The 23,867-nt window shown below is 35.2% G+C and overlaps 1 protein-coding gene across 3 annotated transcripts in view; it reads right to left on the bottom strand.

Moving 5' to 3' along the window:
• Positions 1–23,867, bottom strand: part of PIBF1 (progesterone immunomodulatory binding factor 1) — a 321,204-nt gene that overhangs the window by 62,515 nt on the left and 234,822 nt on the right. For all 3 annotated transcript variants that reach the window (XM_069066780.1, XM_069066782.1, XM_069066781.1), the window contains exon 15: positions 13,321–13,451. In XM_069066780.1, coding sequence (XP_068922881.1) covers positions 13,321–13,451 — 131 coding nt within the window. The remainder of the gene's footprint in view (positions 1–13,320; positions 13,452–23,867) is intronic.

The raw sequence follows: 23,867 nt of genomic DNA, 5'->3' as shown, positions 1-23,867 counted from the left end.
ATGTCCCAAATTGCTGGAATTTTCACAGTTGTTGTCAGAACTATGAGGAGGATGCCCTCTGTACAGCCACCACAAGCTCTGGCACACTAGCGTTCCTCACCCCAGGACCACCACCCAAGACTGTGACCCAGGTCCAAGCAAGTAAAAGCAGGTCAAAGCAAGAGCGATTACCCTCTGAATGATTGCTTGGTCTCCCTATGATCTGCAGGCCAGGAGCTCTGGAGGCAGTCATACAGTAGTAGCTGCAGCCATTGTGCCACCACATAAGTCTTGCCCTGGGGCCAGACAAGGGCTCTTCTCTCACCCTGGATCAAAAGGCTTCCCCACTGACCTTTTACTTTCTCTTTGGTATTTATGGGTTGAAAAGTCTGGAAACTGCCATAGCTGCTGGTGATTCACTCTCCTGAAGTCTACTCTGGCTGGTCTTTGCTGCTGGTCGAGGATGCCCCAGATCTGGGTCCAAAGCAGCTCATGCGGGACTGCACTTGGCTCTCAGCCTGGTGTGATAGACCTTTCCTGTTGGTCTTCCAGGATGCCTTCAGTGGGAGATTTGTTTCTTTCACTTTGTGGGTTCTGTAGCTCTAAAATTTATTTAGAGTCATTTTTTTACAGGTATTGGAGGTGGTTGGAGCAGGAGCTCAGCAAGTTCCTGCTTTTACTCCATCATCGCTCCATTCACCTTCATGTTTTTCTAAGATCATTGAATTCATCATTCCTAGCACAGTGCTATTCTATCAGAATCATATACCACAACTTGTTCATGATGAGCTGTATGATACAGCTATAAATATCTCCAATGATGAGCATCCCTACAGTTTACAATTCTTTGTGACCACAAAGAGAACTGCTATAAACATTTTAGAACATATAGAATCTTTTACTTTTTTCCTAATCATCTTTAGAAATAGAACCAGTAGTGGTACTGCTGGGTCAAAAGGCAGAAGCAATTCAATAACTCTTTGGGCATAACTCCATATTGCTCTCCAAAATGGTTGGATCAGTTCACAATTCCACCAACACTGAATTTGTGTCCCAATTTTTCCACATTCCTGCCAGCATTTGTCACTTTCCCCTTCAATAATTTTATTTATTTATTTTTAAAGAAATTGGGGTTAAGTAACTTGCCCAAGGTTACACGGCCAGTTCTTTTGTGTGGGTATCTGAGGCCAGAACTGATCCTGGGTCCTCCTGACTCCGGGGCCGGTGCTCTTACTCACTGCACCACCTAGCCACCCCCATCCCCCCAATAATTTTAGCTAATCTGATAGTGTAAAATGATTTCTCAAGGTTGTTTTAATTTGCCATTTCTCTAAACAATAATGAGTTAGAGCATTTTTCATATGCCTATAAATTGTTTTGATTTCTTCATTGGAAAACTGCCTGTTCATATCCTTTGATCATTTATCAACTGGGGAATGACTCATATTCTTATAGATTTGACAAGGTTCTTTATGTATTTGAGATATGAGACCTTTATCTGAGAAACTATCTATAAAATTCCATGCCACCTGCCCTCCCCCAATTTTCTGCTTTCCTTCTGATCTTGGATACATTTGTTTTATTTGTACAAATGCTTTTTAATTTAATGCCAAAATTATCCATTTTACATCTAACTTTGCTTTCTATCTCTGTTTAGTCATAAATTGTTTGCCTATCCTTAAGTCTGATAAGTAATACGTTCCATGTTCTTCAAATTTTCTTGTAACATGTCTCTTTATATCCATGTCATGTATCCATCCATTTGAACTTATCTTTGTAAATAGTGTAAGATACTGGTCTATGCCCAGTTTCTGCCATACTATTTTCCAGTATTCTCAATGATTTTTTTTTTTACCAAATAATAAATTCTTATCCCCAAATCTTAAGACTTTATACTTGTCAAATACAAGGTTATTATATTTATTTGGTGCTGTATACATAACATCTCTCATATGTGTCCCCTTCTCTCCTGTGACACTGTAACTACCCTGATGCAGGCCCTCATTACTTCATGCCTGGACTATTGTCAATAGCCTTATGACTAGTCTTTCCACCTCACGTCCCTAACAACTCCAGTGCATTCTCCACTCAGCTGTCAAAACGATGTTCCTAAAACAGAGGTTTGATCAATTCATGCCCCCTCCCTGCTCCGAGTAAATCCGGTGGATCTGTGTGACCTCCAGGATCGAAGATAACATCTCCTGTTTGCCTTTTGAAGCCCTTCATAACTTGACTTCTTCCTGTCTTTCTAGTCTCATACCTTATTCTTTTCCATGTTCTTTGTGATCCAATTAGCTTTCTCACTATGCCTTATATAAAAACACTCTATTTCTCAACTCTGGGTATTTTCACTTGCTGTTCCTGGCCCATCCTCCGCTTGGGAACTGGCTCCTTCCTCACTTCTGCCTCCTGGTTTCCCTGGATTCCTTCAATTATTCCTTCAGTTCACAATTAAAGCTTCGCCTTCTGTATGAAGCCTTCCTAGTCCTTCTTCAGCTTAGTGCATTCCAATTCATCACTCCCCTCCCCCATTTGTACATTACTGCTTACATGGTCTCTCCCTTTGGAATGTGAGTTCCTGGTGAATAGGGACTGACTTTTTTTTTTTTTAATTTCCTGTATTTTTCCAGTGCTCAATGCAGTACCTGGCATCAAGTAGGTGCTTAATAAATATTTGTTGACTTGACTGCATGATACCTTTGCATGCCTCCTTTATCTCCACTCACATACTACTACCCTAGCTCATGCTCTCTTGTTTCTACTGGAGCAATATTCTCTTAACTGGTCTGTTTGTCTCAAGTATTTTCACTGTGAGTGGATCACAAATTACATGGAGGAAACTAAGATGTAAGAAGACTAGAAAGAAAAGAAGTCAGATTATAAAGGGTTTTAAAAGTCAAACAGAAGATTTTATATTTGATCCTGGAGATAGCAAGGAGCCATTAGAGTTTACTGAATGGGGGATTTACATGGTCACCTGTGCTCTAGGAGAAAGATAAATTTGGAATGGGGTGGAAGGGAATTGAGTCAGAAAGACCAGCCAGAAGGATACTGTCATAGTCCAAAGGTAAGGTGATGAGGGCCTATACTAGATTGGTTGAGATGTCAGAGGAGAATAGGCATATACAAGAGTTGTTGTAAAGGTAGAATTGATAGTATTTTACAACTGATTAGGTATGTAAGAAAGAGTGAGGAGTCAAGGATGACACTTAGGCTACTCATGGGGAAGGATGGTGGTATCCTTGACAGTAACAGGGAAGTTAGGAAGAGAAGGTTTTAGGGAGAAAGGCAATGAGTTCAGTTTTGGAAATGTTTAATTTAATTTGTCTATAGGACCTCCAATTTCATATGTTCAGATAGGTTAGCACTAGGCAAGTAGATTTGAGAGTCAACTGCATAGATGTGATAATTAAATCCATAGGAGATAAGATTACCAAGTAAAAGAATATAGGGGGAGAAGGGAAAAAGAACCCATATTAATGTGGCCATGATCTGGATGAAGATTCAGCAAAGGAGAAGGAGCTCGTACAGGAGCAGGAGTAGAACAAGGACAGAATGGCGTCACAGAAACCTCAAGGAGAAGGTGATTGACAGTGTCAGAGGAGGAAGAGGGCTCCAGAAGAGTGATGATTCAAAAAAGTCCACTAGATCTAGTAATTGAGAGATAATCCATGACTTTAGAGGGGGCAGTTTTAAGTGGAATGAGGTGGTTGGAAGCTAGACTACAAAAGTTAAGGGAGGAGGAAAGGAAGTGGAACACCTCTTGTAGATAGCCTTCTCAAGGTGTTCAGCCACCAAAAGGATGAGAGAGGATGAAAATTAGTGGAGATGAATGGAAAAAAATCAGGCATTTTTGAGGAAAGGAGAGATATGGGCATATTTCTAGGCAGTAAGGACAAGCCAGTAGACAAAGAATGATAAAATATTAGTAAGAAAGTAAGGATGACAGATGAAGAAATTTCTTGGAGAAGATAGGATAGAATGGCATCACTTTTGCTGCTTAGACAAGGAGAAGGGCCTCCTCTTCATGTAAAATTTGTGAAGGAGCAGATGGTGATAGAAAACATCAGGGTGATATGAGATGAGGAGGAGGAGAGAGAAAGGAGGGAATTCTCAGTGAAAGGCCTCAATTTTTTCAATAAAATGAGCTATGGTTTTTGGCTGTGAGGGTAGGGGAATTTTAATTATGTTATTGTTCTTTCAATTTATATTTTTATGGTCATGTATATTTTTTCCTGGTTTTGCTTATTTTACTTTTAATCAGTTTACGTAAGTCTTCTCATACTTCTCTGCATCCATCATAGTCATTATTTGTTACTTCCTAGTAATATTCCATTATAATCAAATACCACAATTTGTTTCTCCAACTGATAAGCACTTCCTTTCTTTCCATTCTTTTGCTACTACAAAAGAGGTTTTTCTGAAGAAAAATAGATATTAAATAGAATTTAAATAGATTAGTAAATGGAAGAGAAATCAGTGTTTGAGAGTTTTTCTAAAGGCTTTTAGCAGAATGCATTGGAGTGAGAGAAACAAGAACAGACAACAAAAAGGGTGATATAGAAATTTAGGTATAAGGGAATAAGTGTCAGAATTAGGATGGATACCATGGAAATAGAATTGGAAATAGAGGGGGCAAAGTCAAGAGATTTCATAAAGAAAGAACTTCAGGATGTGGTAACTGATTTAATGTAGGGTGCAAAGGAGGAAGCAAAAGAATTTTTAAAAAGCAATTCAATGTCTTGGGTATGGGGAACAAAGTATTATCAGTGATGATAACAAGGAAAATGAAGGCAGAAGTTTAGGAGAGAGGACATAATAAACTGCAGGTTTATTATAATAAATTGATGGAACATATAAATAGAGAGGTCTTCCTGAGACATGTAGAACATTGTCATTTCCCAAAGAACAGAATATAATGTTGGAACTTAATCTTCCATTAAAAAACTTTTTCTGTCATTCACAGAAATCCACGGAAGCACTCAAGAAGTGAGACAAATACACTTAATTAACATGACTTGTGATTACCCAAAATGTTATGAGTCTCTAAGAGCATAGATCCTCAGGTAAAAAGATGCAATGTGGTAAGGACAATCTATATGGGGATCATACATTTCCCCTGATATATAAATAATAGAGATGTTTATGGCTGTATCATTTTTCTCTTACAAGAGACAAAGTATATAAAGTTCTGGACTTGGAGTCAAGAGACTTGTATTACAATTCCACTTGAGACATTTGACATCTGTACAAAGATAAGCAAGTTACTTAACTTCCTGGAGTCTCAGGTTCTCCATCTGTAAATTGGAGATAATAACTGTATTTCCTATTTCAAAGTGTTATTGTGGAAAAGGTTCTATAAACTTATAGCATTACATGATGTGAATTAATACTTTCATTATTAATAATGCAAAGTATAATCTAGGATTTGATAGTATTAGGTGTTGCCCAAACTAAAGGAAGAAGAGTACTTAAGACTAATGTGGCCTGATTATGTAGTAAGTTGGAAAAATAAGTAAGAGGTTAGACTATCAGTCTTAGAGTTGTCTCCTCTGTTTTAAAAGGCAAGACTTTTCTATCTCCTTTGTAGTTAAAAAATACACAAACTAGAGACTATAATAATTTGTGGACTAAAATACCTGAGAAGAAACATAAACTATTGATAATAAGTTTTCAATATGCTCACTATATTTAAGTCAGTCACATGTATGTAAAGTGACTCCTCACATTTAGATTTCATTTCTATGCTGCCATTGTAAGAGCAGATGATAGCTTCCCTAAGAGTTTAATTGTAAGGTTGTAATGATAAGTTGAGCACTTGTTCTTATTTTGTTGCCTGGGGTTAAAATTTTCAATATTATTGAAAGATAATGATCTTCTGAATGCTCAAGAATAGATCTTTTTTGACAAGATATTAAAGAGAATCAAGATCATTGATAAATAACTGAAGCAGAACACTGCCTCATACATATGTCCAAATAAAATTCTGAGTGTAAAATTAATGGAAAGAACCAGGTCCAATGAAATCGGATAAAGCCTTGAAGAAAATGGGAAGACCTAAAATTTTAAAACATCAAGTTAGCTGAGATTTAGTAGGAGGTTTTCTGGAAGAACTGGTAATTCCAGGTCTTTGGAAGCAATATCTTACCTTTAATTCCTTAAAGGTAACAAAAATTTTTCCTTCAATAAGAGGTATCACAGTCTATAGTCTGAGTGCCTAAGTTAATTACAATTTTGATTTATGCTTCTACCTCTGTCACTGACTCAACTGTGACCTAAAACAACACAATTAATTTGCCTTGGTTTTCAAATCTGTAAAAGTGAATAATAATAATACTCATATATCTCAATGAGACATGTGGATTAACTAATTAATGATTACAAAAACCTTTGAACATATAAAACTCTCTATAAATACTATGTAGTATTATGACTTTGGATGAAAAAACAGGCATCAGAGCAAAATAGTAATTAAACACCAATAAAGGTAAACAGCTCAGCAGAAAAACCAATAGACATTTGGAGTCAGGCGCCAGAGAGCCTACTGATGTGAGTAGTTGAAAAGAACTGTGAAGAACTGGGGAAGCAAGTGTCAGACTAGGTAAGCAAACTAAAAGTCATAGTAAGGATCTGATGTTTCTTTACCTGCAAAATCCTACCTGATTTCATGCTGACTTATTCACAGAATAATTTTTTAAGAAAATTCACATACATACCAGTAGGCAAGTTAATTAAACTGCCATGTAATAGAATAGAATGTTCAAAACAATTAAAAGAATCTGACTGGATAGTTCCATAGAAATAGTCTTTGCCTGATGATATTTTTTTGTTTCAAAATGAAGTAAATATTTTGTACTTAGAGGTTAAACAGCAAGGATAAATGTGGGCTATGGAATGAAGGATTAAGTAGGAAAATTGGTTTTAAAACATCTTTTTTCCACATTTAGTCCTTGAAACCAGTCATTAGATATTTGACAACAGTGGCATATTTAACTCGTGTATATTCAAAATTTGTACAATTTTCTCCAGTGCTTTTCACATTAAATAATCAAATAAATATGAAAAGATTAGCTTACTTTCCTATACCACTTTGGTTCATCACTACTGGATAAAGCTACTAGGATATCCAGCGCTCTTCCTCTATGCATTTATATGCAATGACTCAGTAGAAATTTAGCCGGGATAGGACATTTCATAACAATGGAAACTCACCTTTTAAAAATAAAAACCTCTTTTGCGTGACTCACAAAGCAGCCACAAAACAAATCTCCCTGTAAGCACATCTACCTTGAATAGCATATTGCATATATAATTGTTCAATTCACTGTTAATTATTACTCAGACACTCATGTTTATGGCTCTGTTTCACCTGCTCTATGAAAACATATTCCTGTTATATTGCTCCTTCACTTCCTGGATCAATATATTCTGGCTAATCCTTAAAGGAGAAGATGACAATGTAGTCTTTTCTTCTTTAACTGATAGTTATAAAAAAAACTGAGTATTGACATCAGGGTAATGAAATTTATGCTAATTATTTTTTCTTCTCACACATACCTTAGTACTGACTTACAATCTAGTCTGTTTAATTCAGGTGGATGGAGAAGAAGCAACATAATTTCTTTTAACATACACTTTTACTTTAGTTGAGGGGAAAATTTAAAACATTGACAGTAATGTTCCTAGTATATTCACTTTTAAAATCATTTTAGTGAAAATTCAGCATGAGTACAGAGAAATCTGATTTCTACTTCCTAAACCACAGTGTATGACCAAATCAGTTTTCTAAGTTTATCACAAGATAATGCAAAATTATTGCAACCAGTTATCTGCTTGACAACTTTAAACAATTTTTACCTTTTTAAAGAAAAATTGTTCAGTTTAATTTTATTTTGTATTCTTTGGAAACAAAGTGAGACTTTTCTTTGATAAAATTAAAAAAAAATCAGTACATCATGGTCCCCAAACATTTGTGGTGAGGAATTATTAGTCTTCTCAGCTGATATAGTAAACAGAAATGGGTTTGAGGTCTAGGAATGCTGACAGACTACCAGACGGAGAGGTTAATGAGTTAAGTATTTAAAATCCTCAGATTTTGGGAAAAGAATATTCATAATGTTAAGACATGAGAGTCAATAAGCTGTTCTAGCCATTGCTTAAAATGCCCAAAGTCAAGAAAACAGGGCCTTAAGGGTTATTTGCCCAAGACTCAATTCTAATTAATCTGTGTTTCCTTGTAGATATCATTTTTTAAAATTAAATTTTATGTTTATTTTTAGTTTATATCATTCATTTTCACAAGATTTTGAGTTACAAATTTTCTCCCCATTTTTCCCCTACCCACCATCACAAAACAGCGATCCCATTGAATAGACGATATTATTTTCTATAGAAACTGAAGCATGTACTTAGTAGCATTCTTCATGGTAATAATTTCACCACTGAAATTGCCTTAATTTTTCAAATGAAAGCTATTACAAACTACAGCAGAATATAGTATCTTGTGAAATCGTAGTCTTGAAATGTTGCACAAGACTTCTAGTAGTCTTGCAATATATTTGCATAGCACAGGCAGTTTAGCTTTTAAAGGACACAAATATTTAGCATGAAACATTTTATTGTGGCTGAGTCCATAATAAGTATAGCTTTTGTGATGCATATGACTGTCATAAGGTGAGGCTGATGATGTAATCATGAGGATTACACATATGTATATGCCAACCTTCATGTTGAGAAATATTTCTGAAGCTGAGATTACTTTCAGCTTAAGATTTTTTATAATTAAGAATAAAACTACTGATGGTGTCTATGTTTCTTAATTAACAAGGAAATTCATTGACCCATATTCAATTGAGAATATTCATTAGGTACACACAAAAAACTTTGATAAAACCTATTTTAATTTTTGGCTACAAAATTGATTTCCTAGAAAATAATTAAAGAAAGGTCATTTCAACAGCAAAGAAGAATCCAAAGAAGACCCAAAAACTGCCTTTATGAACATGACTTGTGCCATTATGATTATATATTCATTTTCACTTACAAACTCTTGACTAAATGCTTGAGCATAAAGTTCACAGGAAGAAGGCACTATTTATTATTATTGTTAATAAAGATCATGCTGCTAATAAAATAATTATCAATTTTCTTTCTAGCTATTCTAGCTGACCCCCACTGCCATCCCCTGCCCTAGGAACAGAAAGCAACACTATAATTTACTGGATAAATGACTTTGAAAACTTAACCTATAGAGTAAAAAATAATAACAGGAAAGATTTGAAAATATATCTTCTTTAGTAAAATAAAATACATTTAGGAGATGTTTGTTATAGGGATTCTAATTTTTAAAAGAATAAGTGAAACCAATGCTTTTAAAAGTTTAAAGTGGAAAAATGACTTTATTAAGTGTTAAGTCACCAAAAACAAAACCAATGGATATTAGAAGTAAAGAGCTATGTAAACTGTATTGGAAGAGATATTGTGGAGAAAGAGCTGAAGGGGACAAAGTAAACTCTAACAGGAAAAACATTTGATGTCAAAGAGAAAAAGTACACCCAGAGGGCGGCTAGGTGGTGTGAATGGAGCACCAGCCCTGGAGTCAGGAAGACCTGAGTTCAAATCCAACCTCAGACACTTAACATTTATTAGCGGTGTGACCTTTGGCAAGTCGCTTAACCCTGACTGCCCTCCAAAAAAAGCAAAAAAAAAAAAAAAAAAAAAAAAAGAAAAAGTACACCGATGGAATAATAGCGTGTATATTTATACTTTTGGTATGGAAACTTCTGGTTGTTTGATTTTTAAAAAAATTTTCAGTCCTCACCCCTATAATAACTTTGCTTCCCATACTCATGGCTCTGTAAATGTTTTATTCAGAAATTGTTAGGGGCAGGGAACTCTTTTAGTAACTTTAAAACCCAGTGACTAAATTGTAAGAGAAGTCAAAACCTTATGAACTTTTCTTATGCAAAAAGTCATGTCTTTTTTATTTCAACTGAAGAGGATGAAAAATGATCCTATTATGCCTTCAATTTAATTGAACAAATATTCACTGAATATTTATGTCAAAACTAAGATGAGAATTACAGGGATACAAAAGTGAATAAGGCATATTCTCTGTTTCAACTTAGTAGTGGAAATAAAGGGTGATGACAACATGATATAGTGGAAGAAGAGTGGATTGGGAATAATGAGACTCATGTTTTAGTCCCGACTAATTCATTAGCTTTGTGAGTGGCCAATTTCCTCAACATTTCTGGGACTCTTTATTCCCTTGTCTATAAAGTTGGTGTGCATATGTGTGTGTGTATGAGTGCAAAGGGAATAACTATGATTAGATTATCCCAAAAGATCATTTTTGCTCTAGCATTCTATTACCCAATGACTTTATAACAAATGCAAACCATGATATAGTTGGGAGTCAACATGAGGTAATAGAAAGAGGTATTAGCAGGCAGAAATTTTCAGTCAGAGTACCAGCTTTACTGTACGATGTGATATTGAAGTTGGGTCAGCCACTCAAAAATTCTTTAAGACTCAGTTTCCTCATCTATAAAATAAAGGGAATAGACCTCTTAGGTCTTCTCCAGATAAAAAATTCTTATAGATCTAAAAAATAACTACAAGGCAGATTATGATAGATTTCATTAAAAGAGGTAAAATTAAATGCTATAGAGATTTAAAAAAAACAAAGAGATTCTACCCAATTGGGGAGTATCAGATAAGGTTTTATGGAAGTAATGCATTAAACTATCAAGGCCTGCGGTAATTTTTTTGGTCTAAGTCAGGCCTGCACAACCTGTTGCACACCAGTGGATTTCCTCTACATACAAAGGATGTTTTCCTCTATATTTTTCCCAGCCACAAGCAGCCTGAGGGGCAGGCCATAGATTGTGCAGGCCTGCTCTAATTGATCCTAGAAATATATAAAAGTAATTTCTTTTTTCTAGCTATGCTTCTCCAATCATATGCTCATGTGGTTGATTTTTTTAAACTCAAGTGTAGGATCTTACATTTACCCCTACTGAATTTCATCTCATTATATTTGGTCCATTGTTTGATCATTGAATCAAAAAGTTTAGAATGGAGAGGGACTTTAGAAATCATCTGTTCCAACTATCTGATTTTACAGATAACATAATTGAAGCCCAGGACAGTTTAGTGAATTTCTCAACGTCACACTATTAACAAATGACAGAGTCAAGATTTAAACCAATGTCTTGTGACTTCAAATTCATTGTTCTTTTTATTATAAGAGGATACTCATCATCCAAACTACTAGTCACCCATTTTGTGCCATTTGCAAATTTGAAAAGTATGACATAACACCCTCGTTAGAGCCATGAATAAAAATACTGAACATCGTAGGGGCAAGGGCAAATCCTATGGGTACTACATTAGAGATATTCTACTTAACTGACATTGACTCATTCATTAAAAATTGTTGTTAGGGTCTGTTCATTAAGTAATTTCTGATCCACATAAACTATAGTCATTTATCCTACATTTATTCTCTTTTTTTTTTTTCAAGTTTAATGAGAAACACTTCTTCAAATGCTTTACTAAAATCTGGTTATGCTATATACCTAGAATTCTCTTAATGTACAATTTAGTAACTCTATAAATAAAGGAAATAAAATTAGATTGGTATGTCTTATTATTGATGAAGCCATGATGACAATGGATTTGGCAATCCATGGTCACTGATGAGGGGAGAAGTATTTCTATTTATATAGCAGCTCCTATGTGCCAGGTACTGGGCTAAGGGTTTTTTTTTTTTTACAAATATCTCATTTAATCCTCACAACAGCCCCAAGAGGTAGGTGCTATTATTATGCTCATTTTAGAGTTAAGGAAACTGAGGCAAACAGAGGTTAAGTGATTTGCCCAAGGTCACAGAGCTAATAAGTATCTGAGGCTATATTTGAACCCAGGACTTAACCTACTCTAGCCCTAGTGTTCTATCCCCTGGGCCAACAGCTGTCTCAAAGTTAGTGGCAATTTGAGTAGTGCTGGTAGCAGAATATAGATTAAAAGGGATTAAAGAGTGAATGTGTTATGAAAAAGTAGTGAGTGCAAATTAGTCTTTTGAAAGGTTTGGTGATAAAAGGGAAGATAAATTTGATGGTAATTTATAGTAGGATTAAGAGAAAAAAATTTCTGAAGATCTAAGAACCAATATAAATTTGAGACATAGGAGGGTAAGTGATAAGATCAAGAACTCTCAGGTTAGTCATGTCTGTTAATCTCAATTGCACCTGTATCACTACATGGCAATTCTTTTATTTTTACTTGAACTATCACATTTCAGATAATTCCAAACTTTATTCTCTTTAAGCTCCTCAAATTCTACAACTTTGTTCATGTTCCCCTGCCTTCCTGAGTTGAAATACATTTGTCCTAACCTAATGTGCAATGTTATCTATGCACAAGTCTAATTGTCAGTCCATTGAAGGAAGGGACCATGTCTTTTATTTGTGTATCTTCTAGCTTAGAACAGCGCAGGGCACAGAGCAATTGTTTTAATAAATGTTTTATGAGTGCATGCAGCCAATAAGTAGTTAATAAAGATACGCTGAGCGCTGGTACTTATGTAGCTCAGTTTAAATACTATGAATTTGTAGTGGATCAAATTAGCATGGTTTCTTAACTCCCTCCAGAAACTCAGCAGTTCAGGAGAAGTGTATACTGAATTGAGTACAGACATTATACAGGGCAAGAACTGGCAAGGTAAGGAGGAAAGGTCAAAGAGGTACATAGGTGCTCAATAAATTTTTTGTCGTGTTCAACTGAAAAAGATTTAAGGGATCATAAATGGAGTAAGTTAATTATTTGTGGTATCAAATAAAACACAAATTTGATAATTCAATTCTATTTGGAACTTTTTATCATGAAAGTAGGGAGGTGGTAGGCAGGGTCTATTAGTTCATGTGCAGAATATACATTTTACTAAATGCAATGCTTTTATTCTTCAATAAAGTATTTTTAAAGTAAAGATGACCCAGAAATAGAAGTAGGAAGTACCTCCTTCCTACTCTGGAATAATTCTATCTAATTCTCTATCTATCTATTATTTGTCCTTAGAAAATACAGATCAACATCTTATATCTGGTTCCATAAGATTGAGTTGCTGTTTTTATACTAGGTTTCTGATAATTTTTGATGCTTACTAGGGTTACTTTATGGTCTAAAAGCAAATCCAACACCAATTTAAGTCATTCTAAAACCTTTATTTTCACAATATGTATTTTTGTGGAATAGTATTTAAACTTTATATCTTTATAGTGGCATTTTATATTTATAATGTTCCCATTATTCAAAGAGAAAGATATTTAATTGTTTTACCTGACATCCATTTCAAGCTGTGAAATACGTTTACTTTGTTCATTGATCTTAGAATCTCGCTGACGAACAGATTCAATAAGATATCTGTAAGGCTGCTGTGTTTGGTCTAGCAGGGAATTGGCCTTTTCAAGCTAAAGAGAAAGAGATTGTTGCATTAAAAATTTTGTAAATGAGACAGGTTGTAAGCATGTTCTAACAGCTGAATCCACTTTAAAAAATTTTTTAAAATAAATTTTGATTTTTTTACATTGTCTACATTTTCCCCAGTAACTTCCTCTCCTAATATTAATCCATCCCTAAAAAAGGTAACTTTTTAAAAGAAAAAGACAAAAAAAGATCAGTAAAACTGGAAAAAAAAAGTCAATATAAACAATGTTCCATATTCATGAATAACTTCATTCCCCCAAACCCTTTCAAAGTAGTTGGGGAGGAGTCTTCTCAAATCTCTTTAGAATCAATCTTGTTCTTTACAAAATTTTTTTGCCTTTTTTTGGGAGGGCAATTGTGGTTAAGTGACTTGCCCAAGGTCACACAGCTAGTTTTTGTGTTAAGTGTCTGAGGTCAGATTTGAACTCAGGTCCTCCTGACTCCAGGGCCATGTAATGGTAATGTAATTTTGAATTTGAAGATCCCTTTGAGTTGGCAAAAGTAGCAGGTACTTAGCACTTAGTAACTGATCAAGCCTCTGATTGGAGAAACAGAAGGTATGAACTCCTGTCTCCTGTTACTGATGTAATAGGAAGAGGTTGGCTGAAACAGGAAGCTAATGCTGTGTGTATATAAGAAAAGCCCCAGAGAGGCACAGTCAGGACTTCTTGGAATCAGCATCTGGTGGCAGGACAGCTACAGAGGAGAGAATGAAGAACTGAGCCGGAATTTCCTGAGAACTTGTGGTAGTGGGGTGGAGCTTCTTCTGAACAGGAGTCCAGAGCCCAGAGCCAGGAGCCCAGGGACCCAGGAGCCCAGGTGACAGAGGAGCCCAGGAGAAGCATGACTGGGATGCTGAGACTTTGTTTGTGGCTTGGTTGAGCCTTGAATTCCCTGGAGCAGAAATGGTGAAGGATCTGACATGGACCAGACCCTGTGAACATCAGTGTGGAGCAGGATCTGCCCAGAGAGCTGGTCAAGGAACTGGGAGCTGTCTGCCATTGAACCCAGGTGACAGTCTGGTGAATCCAGGTAGAATCTGGGACCATGGAAGGGGATTCAGGGAATCTGAGAACAGGCCCCAAGTCAAAATGAAAAGACCTCTCCCTGGGTACTGAGTAATGATGAATTGTAGTTTACTAGTGACCTAGGGGTGGAGGGATTTGTGTATGATACTTAGTAACTGACTGATGAACAAGTGACTGATTGAGTTAATCAATATTTTGCCCCATGAGTGGAAGACTTTGACTATTATACTTTGAGAAGTTGTAATATGGTGAATGCTGTACCTTGATTTTCTGTGAAAGTTTTGCTTTGATTTGTTGTGGAATAGAGTGTTCACTATACTGTGTAATCAGAACCTTAAAAGCTGTTCACAGTAGCATTCTTCTGGAAGCCTGCTTGTGCATGGCATTATAGGCCGGTGCTCTATTCACTACGCCACCTAGCCACCCCTTCTTTACAATTTTTAAACATACATTTTCAATTGTTTTGTAGTTGTCCTTTCCATTAAAATTGTTGTTGTCACTGTAATATGTTATTTTCTTGGCTTTGCTTACTTTACTTTTGCATATAAGTCTTTTCATCTTTTTCTGTGTTATTTTTGTTATAATAGCACAAGAATATCCTGTTGCGTTCATGTACCATAATTTGACTAACTATTCTCCAGTCTATGGGTATTTGCTTTGTTTCTAGTTCTTAGTTTACCAAAAAAAATGGTGCTATAAGTGGTCTATATGGAGCCTTTCTTTTTGTCAGTGAGCGCCGCGGGGTATGTATTAGCAGTAGAATCTCTAGGTTTAAGGGTATGAGCATTTTAGTCACTTTATTTGCATAATTCTCAATTTGTTTCTAGAATGAGTACACTAAATATCAAAACACCAACAAAGCACTAATGTGCTTGTCTTCTTACACGCCCCTCCAACATTGACAATCTTAATTTTTATTCATCTTTACCAATTTATTGGGTGTGGGTAAAACCTCACTGTTTTGATTTACTTTTATTAGTCATTTGTTGCATCTTTCTTATGATTTTTAGCAGTTCATAATTCTTTTTTTTTTAACAACTATTTGTTCCTATCCTTTGACTACTTATCTACTGGGTAATAGCTTTTGGTCTTTTATATTTCTATGAATTACACATTTTGGATACTAAACCCTTATCTGGAAACAAAATTATTCTCCACCCCCCACCCCCCATCTGCCTGGTTCTTATGCTATATACATTAATTTTGTTTGTGAAAAAGTTCTTTAATTTCATATAATCAAATTATCAACTTTTATTTTGTAACTGCCTCTATCCCTTGTTTGAATAAGAATTCATCTCCTAATCATGCCCATTAGAGGCAGATTAACTTCTAATTTTTAAAAATATTATCTTAATATTCAGATCACATATTCATTAAAAATTTATTATGGAAGATGGTGTAAAATGCTGGTTTAAACTTAATCTCTACCAGAGTGTTTTCCCAGCAGTTACAATAAACTAGAGAATTCTTTCCTCAGTAATTTTTGTTTTTAGGTTATTGAGTTCTACTACTGCTCTTCCTTTGTCTAGGAATTAAGAGTTTTTTTTCTTTGGTAGTTTCTGTATAGCTAGTTCTATTTTCTTTCTAAGATTAGGTTACTTAAATCTCTTTTGTTGTTACGTTACTTTGAGTATTTTGTATTTTTGAAGGCAATCCTTTATTTTGTTTTCTCAGTTTATTTGGTGTTTATTCATATTAAGCTCAAATCATTTTAAAAAAGTTTCTTCTGTTTTTGTTGTTATTTTATCTGGTTCATTTACTGTTTTATGATTTGACTTTCTGTCATCTTTTGAATCAGGTTGGTTAAAAGTTTAACAATTTTATTAGTTTTTTTTTCCAAAGAACTAGATTTTAGTTTTTTTTTTTTTATCATTTCTCTAGGGTTTTAAAAAATTTGCCCCAAATTCATAAACTTTTCCTATAATTTTCAAGATATCTTCTTTTGTGTTTATCTTGGGTTTGTTTGCTGGGTTTCTAATTTTTAAAAATGTATTTTCAGTTCACTAATACTCTTCTGTTTTGTTAATAATATTTGTTTTTTTTTTTCTGTCGAGGACTACTTCAGCTGTGTTACAGAAATTTTGCTTTTTTTCATCATTACTATTGTCTTTCACATATTTATTATTTCAATGATTTGCTCTTTGACCTGCTTATTATTTAGGATTTAATTATTGTTTCCATTTAGGTTTAAATATTTGCTCCATGGTTTCATTTATATAATAGCAGCATGGTAATAGTTTTAATAGCAGCATGGTATGGAAAGGATATGTTTATAATTTCTGCATTTTTACAGCTATTTGCAGTATCTCTATATCCTAATTTTTGTTATGACCCTGAAGAAATCATTTAACTGTTCTGTACCTCAGTTTTTTCACTGTGAAGGAATGACTAGATGGCTCTGAAGGCTCCCCCTACCTCTAAAGTCCATGATCCCATGATTCTATAGCTGATGTGATATATTTGCTGAACAAGAAGAGGAGACTGAGGAGTGTTAGACATTTAGGAAGAGAATCAGGAAAAGCAGTGTCATGAAAGTCTAGAGAGGAGGAAATGTTGAGGAGAAGAGGGTGGTCACCAGAGTCAAAAGTAGCAGATAGGCAAAGAAGTAAGAAGTTGGGAAAAAGACTAAGAAATTTGTCAATGAAGGAAATCATTGGTACCTCCTGAGATAGCACATATAACTTTTGGATAACTAATTGTTGGAAGCTAATTGTTTTCCTTGACATCAAGCATAAATCTGCATATCTGTTAATTTTTGTCCACTGCTCTTAATTTTGTCTTTTTGAGGCATATAAAATAAGTCTCTTCCCTCTTCTACAAAAGTCCTTCAAAACACTTGAAGACAACTGTAAGATCCCTGCTTATTTTTCTTGTCCAGGTGAAACATTTTTAGTTCTTTTAAATGATCCTCATCTGCCAGTATCTTAAGATCATTCACTGTTCTTGTCACTCTAGACCAAGAAATCTTAACTTTTTTTTGCATCATGGACTCTTATTGTAGTCTGGTGACCCTTTTTCATAAAAAAAGCTTTTAAATGTATAAAATGAAATACATAGGATTATAAATGAAAAATAATATTGACAATTGAAATAATTATATTGATTGGCATACAGATAAAATAATAAAATAAATTTTTAAAAAAGTTCATAGCCCTTAAAATAAGGACTTCTGCTGTAGACTTTCTCTATCTACTGTATTTCCTAATTGTGGTATGAAGAACTGAACATAATTCTCCATGTATAGTCGTTCACCACATCAGAATACAGTGGGAGTATTCACAAAATTTTAAAAACTATTCTCTTCATATTCCTAAAACATAGCTTATGCTAAATATTAGCATTTTTAAGCAAAGTTATTCACATTGGTCCCATCCTACCTCTCCAGATTTCTTATATATTTCTCTGCTCTCATGTTTTACAGTCTAACCAAAATGACTTTAGGATCTGAGTTCTTTTTCACTATTCAATGAAAACTTCTCAGAAAACTGAAAAGAAGTCTGTCAGAAATTAGATTTAGGTCAACATTTCACACCATATGCCAAGGTAAGTTCCAAATGGATACATGACTTAGATTATAAAAGGTCACATTATAAATTAGAGGAAAAAGGAAGAAATTTCTGATGTATAAACAGAGGAAGTATTCATGTCTAAACAAGGGCCTGAATAGATCACAGAAGAAAAAATGGACAGTTATGATTATACAAAATTATAGTGCAAAATGTTTGCACTAAACAACCCAATGTAGTGGAGAAATAGGTAACTGGAAAAAAAAATCTACTGCAAAATTATCCAAGAGAGTTCTCACTTGCTCAATCTCGAGGAAACTGATCCAAATTTATAAGAAAACAGAAGTCACTCCCTAATCAGTAAGCGGACAAAGCATATGAACAAAGCAATCATTCAAAGAAGAAATCAAAAGTCACATGAAAAAATGCTCTAAATCACCAATAATTAAAGAAATGCAAATTAAAAAATCTCGGAGTTACCACCTTACATCCATTAGGTTGGCTAAGTTGACAAAAAAGGAAAATGACAAATACTGGAAGAGTTATGGGAAAACAAACACTTTATTACACTGCTGGTATAGTTGTGAATTGGTATGGTTATTCTGGAACGCAATCTGGAACTATATCCAAAAAGCTATTAAACTCTGTATAACCTTTTACCCATTGGTATATTAGATCTATACCTGAAAAAGATCAAAGGAAAAAGAAAAGGATCTCTGGGTACAAAAATATATCTACAGCAGCTCTATTTATGTGGCAATGGACTGGAAGCTGAGGTGATGTCCATCAATTGGAGAATTGCTGAACAAAATTATAAGTGTGATAGAATTCTATTGTACTATAAGAAATGATGAAGAAGGTGGTTTCAGAAAAACCTGAGAAGACTTTTATGAACTTTTGCCAAGTGAGCAAAACCAGAAGAACTTTGAAAGTTTTAGGAATTCTGATCAACACATAACCACAATTCCAAAGGACTCATGATTCAATATGTGATCTACCTCCAGATACAGAAGTGATGGTCTCAATGCATTTATCTTTTTTTCCTTTCTTCCCTTTTTTCTTTCTTTCTTTCTCATGACTAACATGGAAATTTGCATGACTACGCATATTTTGTAATGAGACCCTCTCCCTCCAATAATAACTTAAAAAATAGAAAACAACAAAAATGTCTGCTCATTTCTGTATTTGCTAGATATTCTAAAAAAAGAAATCAGTTTTATCTTTATGTTAGCTCATTGGGTGATTGTCCTTGGAGAAAAGTGGTCGGGAAAATCTCCGATTGCTTTTAGATAGAGAAAGAAGGAAACTGGACTCTTCTAGTCCCTGAAAAGTAAGCTTTCACCTTATCTGGTCCAAAACCAAAAATCCACCTCACTTTTAGGCTGAGACCACGACCTGTTATCTCCCCTTCTAGCTTTCCTTAATGTGTTGTTTTCCCCTGTTATAATACAAATTCCTTGAGGACAGGGACTTTTTTGCTTTTACCTATATCCTTAGTTCTTAGAACTTAGTGCCTGGAATATATTAACAAAATAAGTGTTTAATAAATGTTTATTCTAACCCACTTTCCCCTTCCTTCTCTCTTTGAATTTCTCTCCCCCAAATCACTGATATTACAATATGGGGACACTGGACAAAACAAGGAAATTTCATTGTTACCTACTATTCTACATATCTTGGCTTCTCTCAAGCAGTGTAAAGATTAAAAAAAAAAAGCTTGATGTATACCTAGATACCAAATGAAAAATGTGCCAAGTGTGGTAGGGGAAGAAAATTTGGCAGTGACCCTTTATTGCCTCTCCTGGCAGGCTTAAAAAGCCCCATTCTTCTCTAAGAATGAAATAGAAAATGATGACTAAAGGAAAAGTCATGCCCATAGAGGTGCCTGAATTGCTGAGAAAGAGTGGATTCCCTACACAAATTCTCCCAGAGAGGGAGTGGCTCAGTTTTCTCTTCAAACAGATCTATGCCACTATAGTTGGATTTTTACAAAGCTGAAGAAATAAAGTAAGTATAACTTAACAAAAATAACAAACTGGGTAAGCAGGAAATAAAATATCCAAGGAAATCACACAGAAAGCTATTCTTAGGTAGGCAGTCTATATTTTTGAATTTGCTTGAGAAAATTTAATACATAACATTAATTTTCTTGTTGTTAAACTAAAAATATTTTCTAAAGTACTATTTTAACTTTTAATAATATAAAATATAATCAAACAAAATTATAACTGCTTTATAAAAAATCTATTATTGAGAGTTGGTGTTTATAGAACATTTGAAATGCTTGTCCTTTCCATCTCTGTTTTCACTTTGAGATATTTTTATAGTAACATATAGCAGTCAATTAACCAATCAACAAGTATTTATTCATCTGGGAAGCACTTCTCATGTTCCAGGTACAGTGAGCACTTCTCATGTTCTAGGTACAGTGCTAAATGCTGGGTTACCAAAAACAAACAACACCCCCTCTACTCCAACCCTAAATAAAAAAACCAAACAGTTTTGCCCTCAAGGAACTTATATTCTACCAGAGGACAAAACATACACTATGTATGTATGTACATGTGTGTACATCTGTGTACACACACACAAATTAGTACACGCAAGATGAATGATCACATGGAATATAGCCGTTTAGGGAGAAGCCTTAGCAACTTACCCCTACTCTTTTTCTCTAAGGACAATCACCCTATGAGCTAACATATTAGAGAAAACTTTTTTTTTAAAGAAATTTAAGAAATACAGAAATGAACAGATTTCTTTTTTGGTTGTTTCCTGTTTTTTTTTTTTTTTTTAAGGTACTACCGTGTTTCCCCGATAATAAGACCTATCCCAAAAATAAGCCCTCCCCTTACTGTGTAAGATTCCTCTAAAATAAGCCCGCCCCCGAAAATAAGCCCTATTGAGATTGCTACTGTAGTGAAGGTGATCCCCTTCGCTACATGCTACATTACGGTACCCTCTTTATGCACCCCCCCCCCCCCCCCCGGGTGAAACGCACGCCACGCTCTGAGCTGCATCCAATCAGAGCTGCAGCAGTGAGCACGTCATCCTGTTCTTTATTGAATTCATTATTGAATAAAGGTACATTTTTTTGTTCACATTTACCTGTTTATTAAAATTGCTGTCAATGTTCATTAAAATAAGCCCTCTGGTGTTTTTCTGTCCAAAAAAAAATAATAAGACAGTGTCTTATTATTGGGGAAACATGGTATTGGGGGAAGGGGATCCAATTACAAATATGTATAGTCACACAAAACAAATTTCCATGTTAGCCATGAGAAAGGAAGAAAAAAGGGAAAAGAGGGTGTGAGGGAGAGAAGGAAGGAAAGAAGATAAATGCTGAGTCTATCATTTCTCTAAATAAAAGCCCTCATTAAAGTAATGAGGCTTCATGTGAATCTTGAAAGAAACTAGGGAATCTGAGGCAGAGCTGAGGAGAAAGAGCATTCTAGGTGTGAGAAACAGCAAACAGATCAGTATGGCTGAATCAGAGCTCATGGGAAGAGGTAATTATGTTAAAAGATTGGTTCAGTGTCAATATGGAGGTGAACTCTCTATTGGAATGCCTCAGAGAACTGTCTTTGGCTCACCAAGTGTTAAATGTTATTATTAATGACTTGCATAAAGGCATCCTGGCTTAGTCAATAGGACAGTGGATAAACTTGCGTTCTGAAACCCCCTTGAAAAATATTGGCTATTTGACCCTGGATATATGTTTCCCCTTCTCCTCTTCCTTTTGCTTTCCTTCTTTCCTCTATTTGTAAAGCCTTATCAGACAGACCTTTTGCTTTCTTGTTCTTTTTCTCTGTAATGTTTTTTGTTGCTGCCTCTGTCCATAGTTCTTCAGGCACTCTAACTACCAGATCTAATCCCTTAATTCTACTCATCACCTCCACTTCATCATATTCATAATGGATGTTATTTAGGTTATGTCTCTATGAGCTGATAGTTTTCCCTACTTCCTTCAATTTAATTTGGAACTTTGTAATAAGAAACTCATGATGTGAGTCACAGTCAGCTGCAGGTCTTGTTTTAACCGACTGCATAGAGCTTCTTCACCTTTGGCTACAAAGTACTTAATCAATCTGATTTCCATATTTCCCTTTTGGTGATGTCCATGTACAAAGTTGTCTTTTGGGTTGCTGAAAAATGAGTGTTTTTTTATGACCAATGAGTTATCTTGACAAAGCTCTATTAATCTTTGCCCTGATTCATTTTGTATTCCAAGACCAAACTTGTCTTTTATTCCAATTATCTTTTGATTTCTAACTTTAACATTCCAATCCCCTGTGATGAATGGGACATCTTTTTTTGGTGTTATTTGGTCTTGTAGATCTTAACAGAACTGATCAACTTTGGTCTCTTCAGCATCAATGACTGGAGCAGAGATGTGTTTGAATGAATGGTTTGCCTTGAATTCAAACTGATATCGTTGTCATCTTTGAGATTATAACCCCAGTACTGCTTTTCTCACCATTTTTAAAAAAATTTTTTTCTTTTTTTTTAAATGCTTTATTAACTTCTGATTTACATCGTTCGTTTCCACCAGATTTTGAGTTACAAATTTTCTCCCCGTTTTTCCCCCACCCATCCCCCCAAAACAGCAGTCCTATAGGATATCCCCACCTCTGATCTGCTCTCTCCCATATTTTATCCCATACCCGTTTCAACTTTTCCAGTGGATCTCTATGCCTCAGTGCCTGTATATCTTTTTTTTTCTTAATAACATGTAAAATGGTATTAATAATAGTATATATAGACAGACAGACAGACAGACAGACACACACACACACATATATATATATTTCCCTCCCTCCTCAAGCCAGATTCAATAGGAATAATGTTGACCCATTCCCTTTTGCCTTCCTATTCTTCCCCTCCATTGTAACCATTTTCCCTTGCCTCTTCTGTATGAGATAGTTGCCCCACTCTGTCTCTCTCCATCTCTTCTCATTATATTCCTCTCACCTCTTAATTTCACCTTTTAAGTATCATCCCTTCCTGTTAAATTGGTCCCGTGCCCTCTATCTATGTATACCTGTAAACATATATACACACATTCACATATGTATTCATATGCCCGCATACCCTCGTATAAAGACACATATATATATATATTTCTAATCCCTTCAACTACTGAGAAAAGTTTCATAAGTTACAATTATTGTTTTTCCATGTAGGAATGTTAATAGTTCTACTTTGGCCAGGTGGCTCAGCAAGCAAGAGCACCGGCCCCAGTGCCGGGACGACCCGGATCAAATCCGGGCCCAGACACTCAGCACCACACCCAGAAACAACAACTGGCCGTGCAACCCCGAGCAAGCCACTCAACCCCCATTGCTTTAAAAAAAAAAATAGTTCAACTTTGATAAGTTCCTTATGATTTCTTTTCCCTGTTTACCTTCTCATGCTTCTCTTGCTTCTTCTATCTGAATGTCAAATTTTCTATTCAACTCTGGTTTTTTCAGCAAGAATGCTTGAAAGTCCTGTATTCCACTGAATGACCATATTTTCCCCTGAAACATGATACTCAGTTTTGCTGGGTAGGTGACTCTTGGTTTTAATCCCAGCTCCCTTGACCTCTGGAATATCACATTCCAAGCCCTTCGATCCCTCAGTGTAGAAGCTGCCAGATCCTGGGTTATCCTGATTGTGTTTCCACAATATTCAAATTGTTTCTTCCTGGCTGCTTGTAATATTCTCTCCTTAATCTTGGAATTCTGGAACCTGGCTATAATATTCCTAGGAGTTTTCTTTTTGGGATCTTTTTCAGGAGGTGATCGGTGGATTCTTTCAACCTCTATTTTGCCCTCTTGTTCTAAAACATCAGGGCAGTTTTCTTTGAGAACTTCCTGGAGGATGC

Source organism: Petaurus breviceps, unplaced genomic scaffold, assembly GCF_028583685.1.
Source record: "Petaurus breviceps papuanus isolate PSGF00001 unplaced genomic scaffold, PetGlider_PUasm1.0 90730, whole genome shotgun sequence".
Classification (NCBI taxonomy): Eukaryota; Metazoa; Chordata; class Mammalia; order Diprotodontia; family Petauridae; genus Petaurus; species Petaurus breviceps.
The sequence above is the reverse complement of the archived record's forward strand: the minus strand, read 5'-3'. Positions and strand labels throughout refer to the sequence as shown.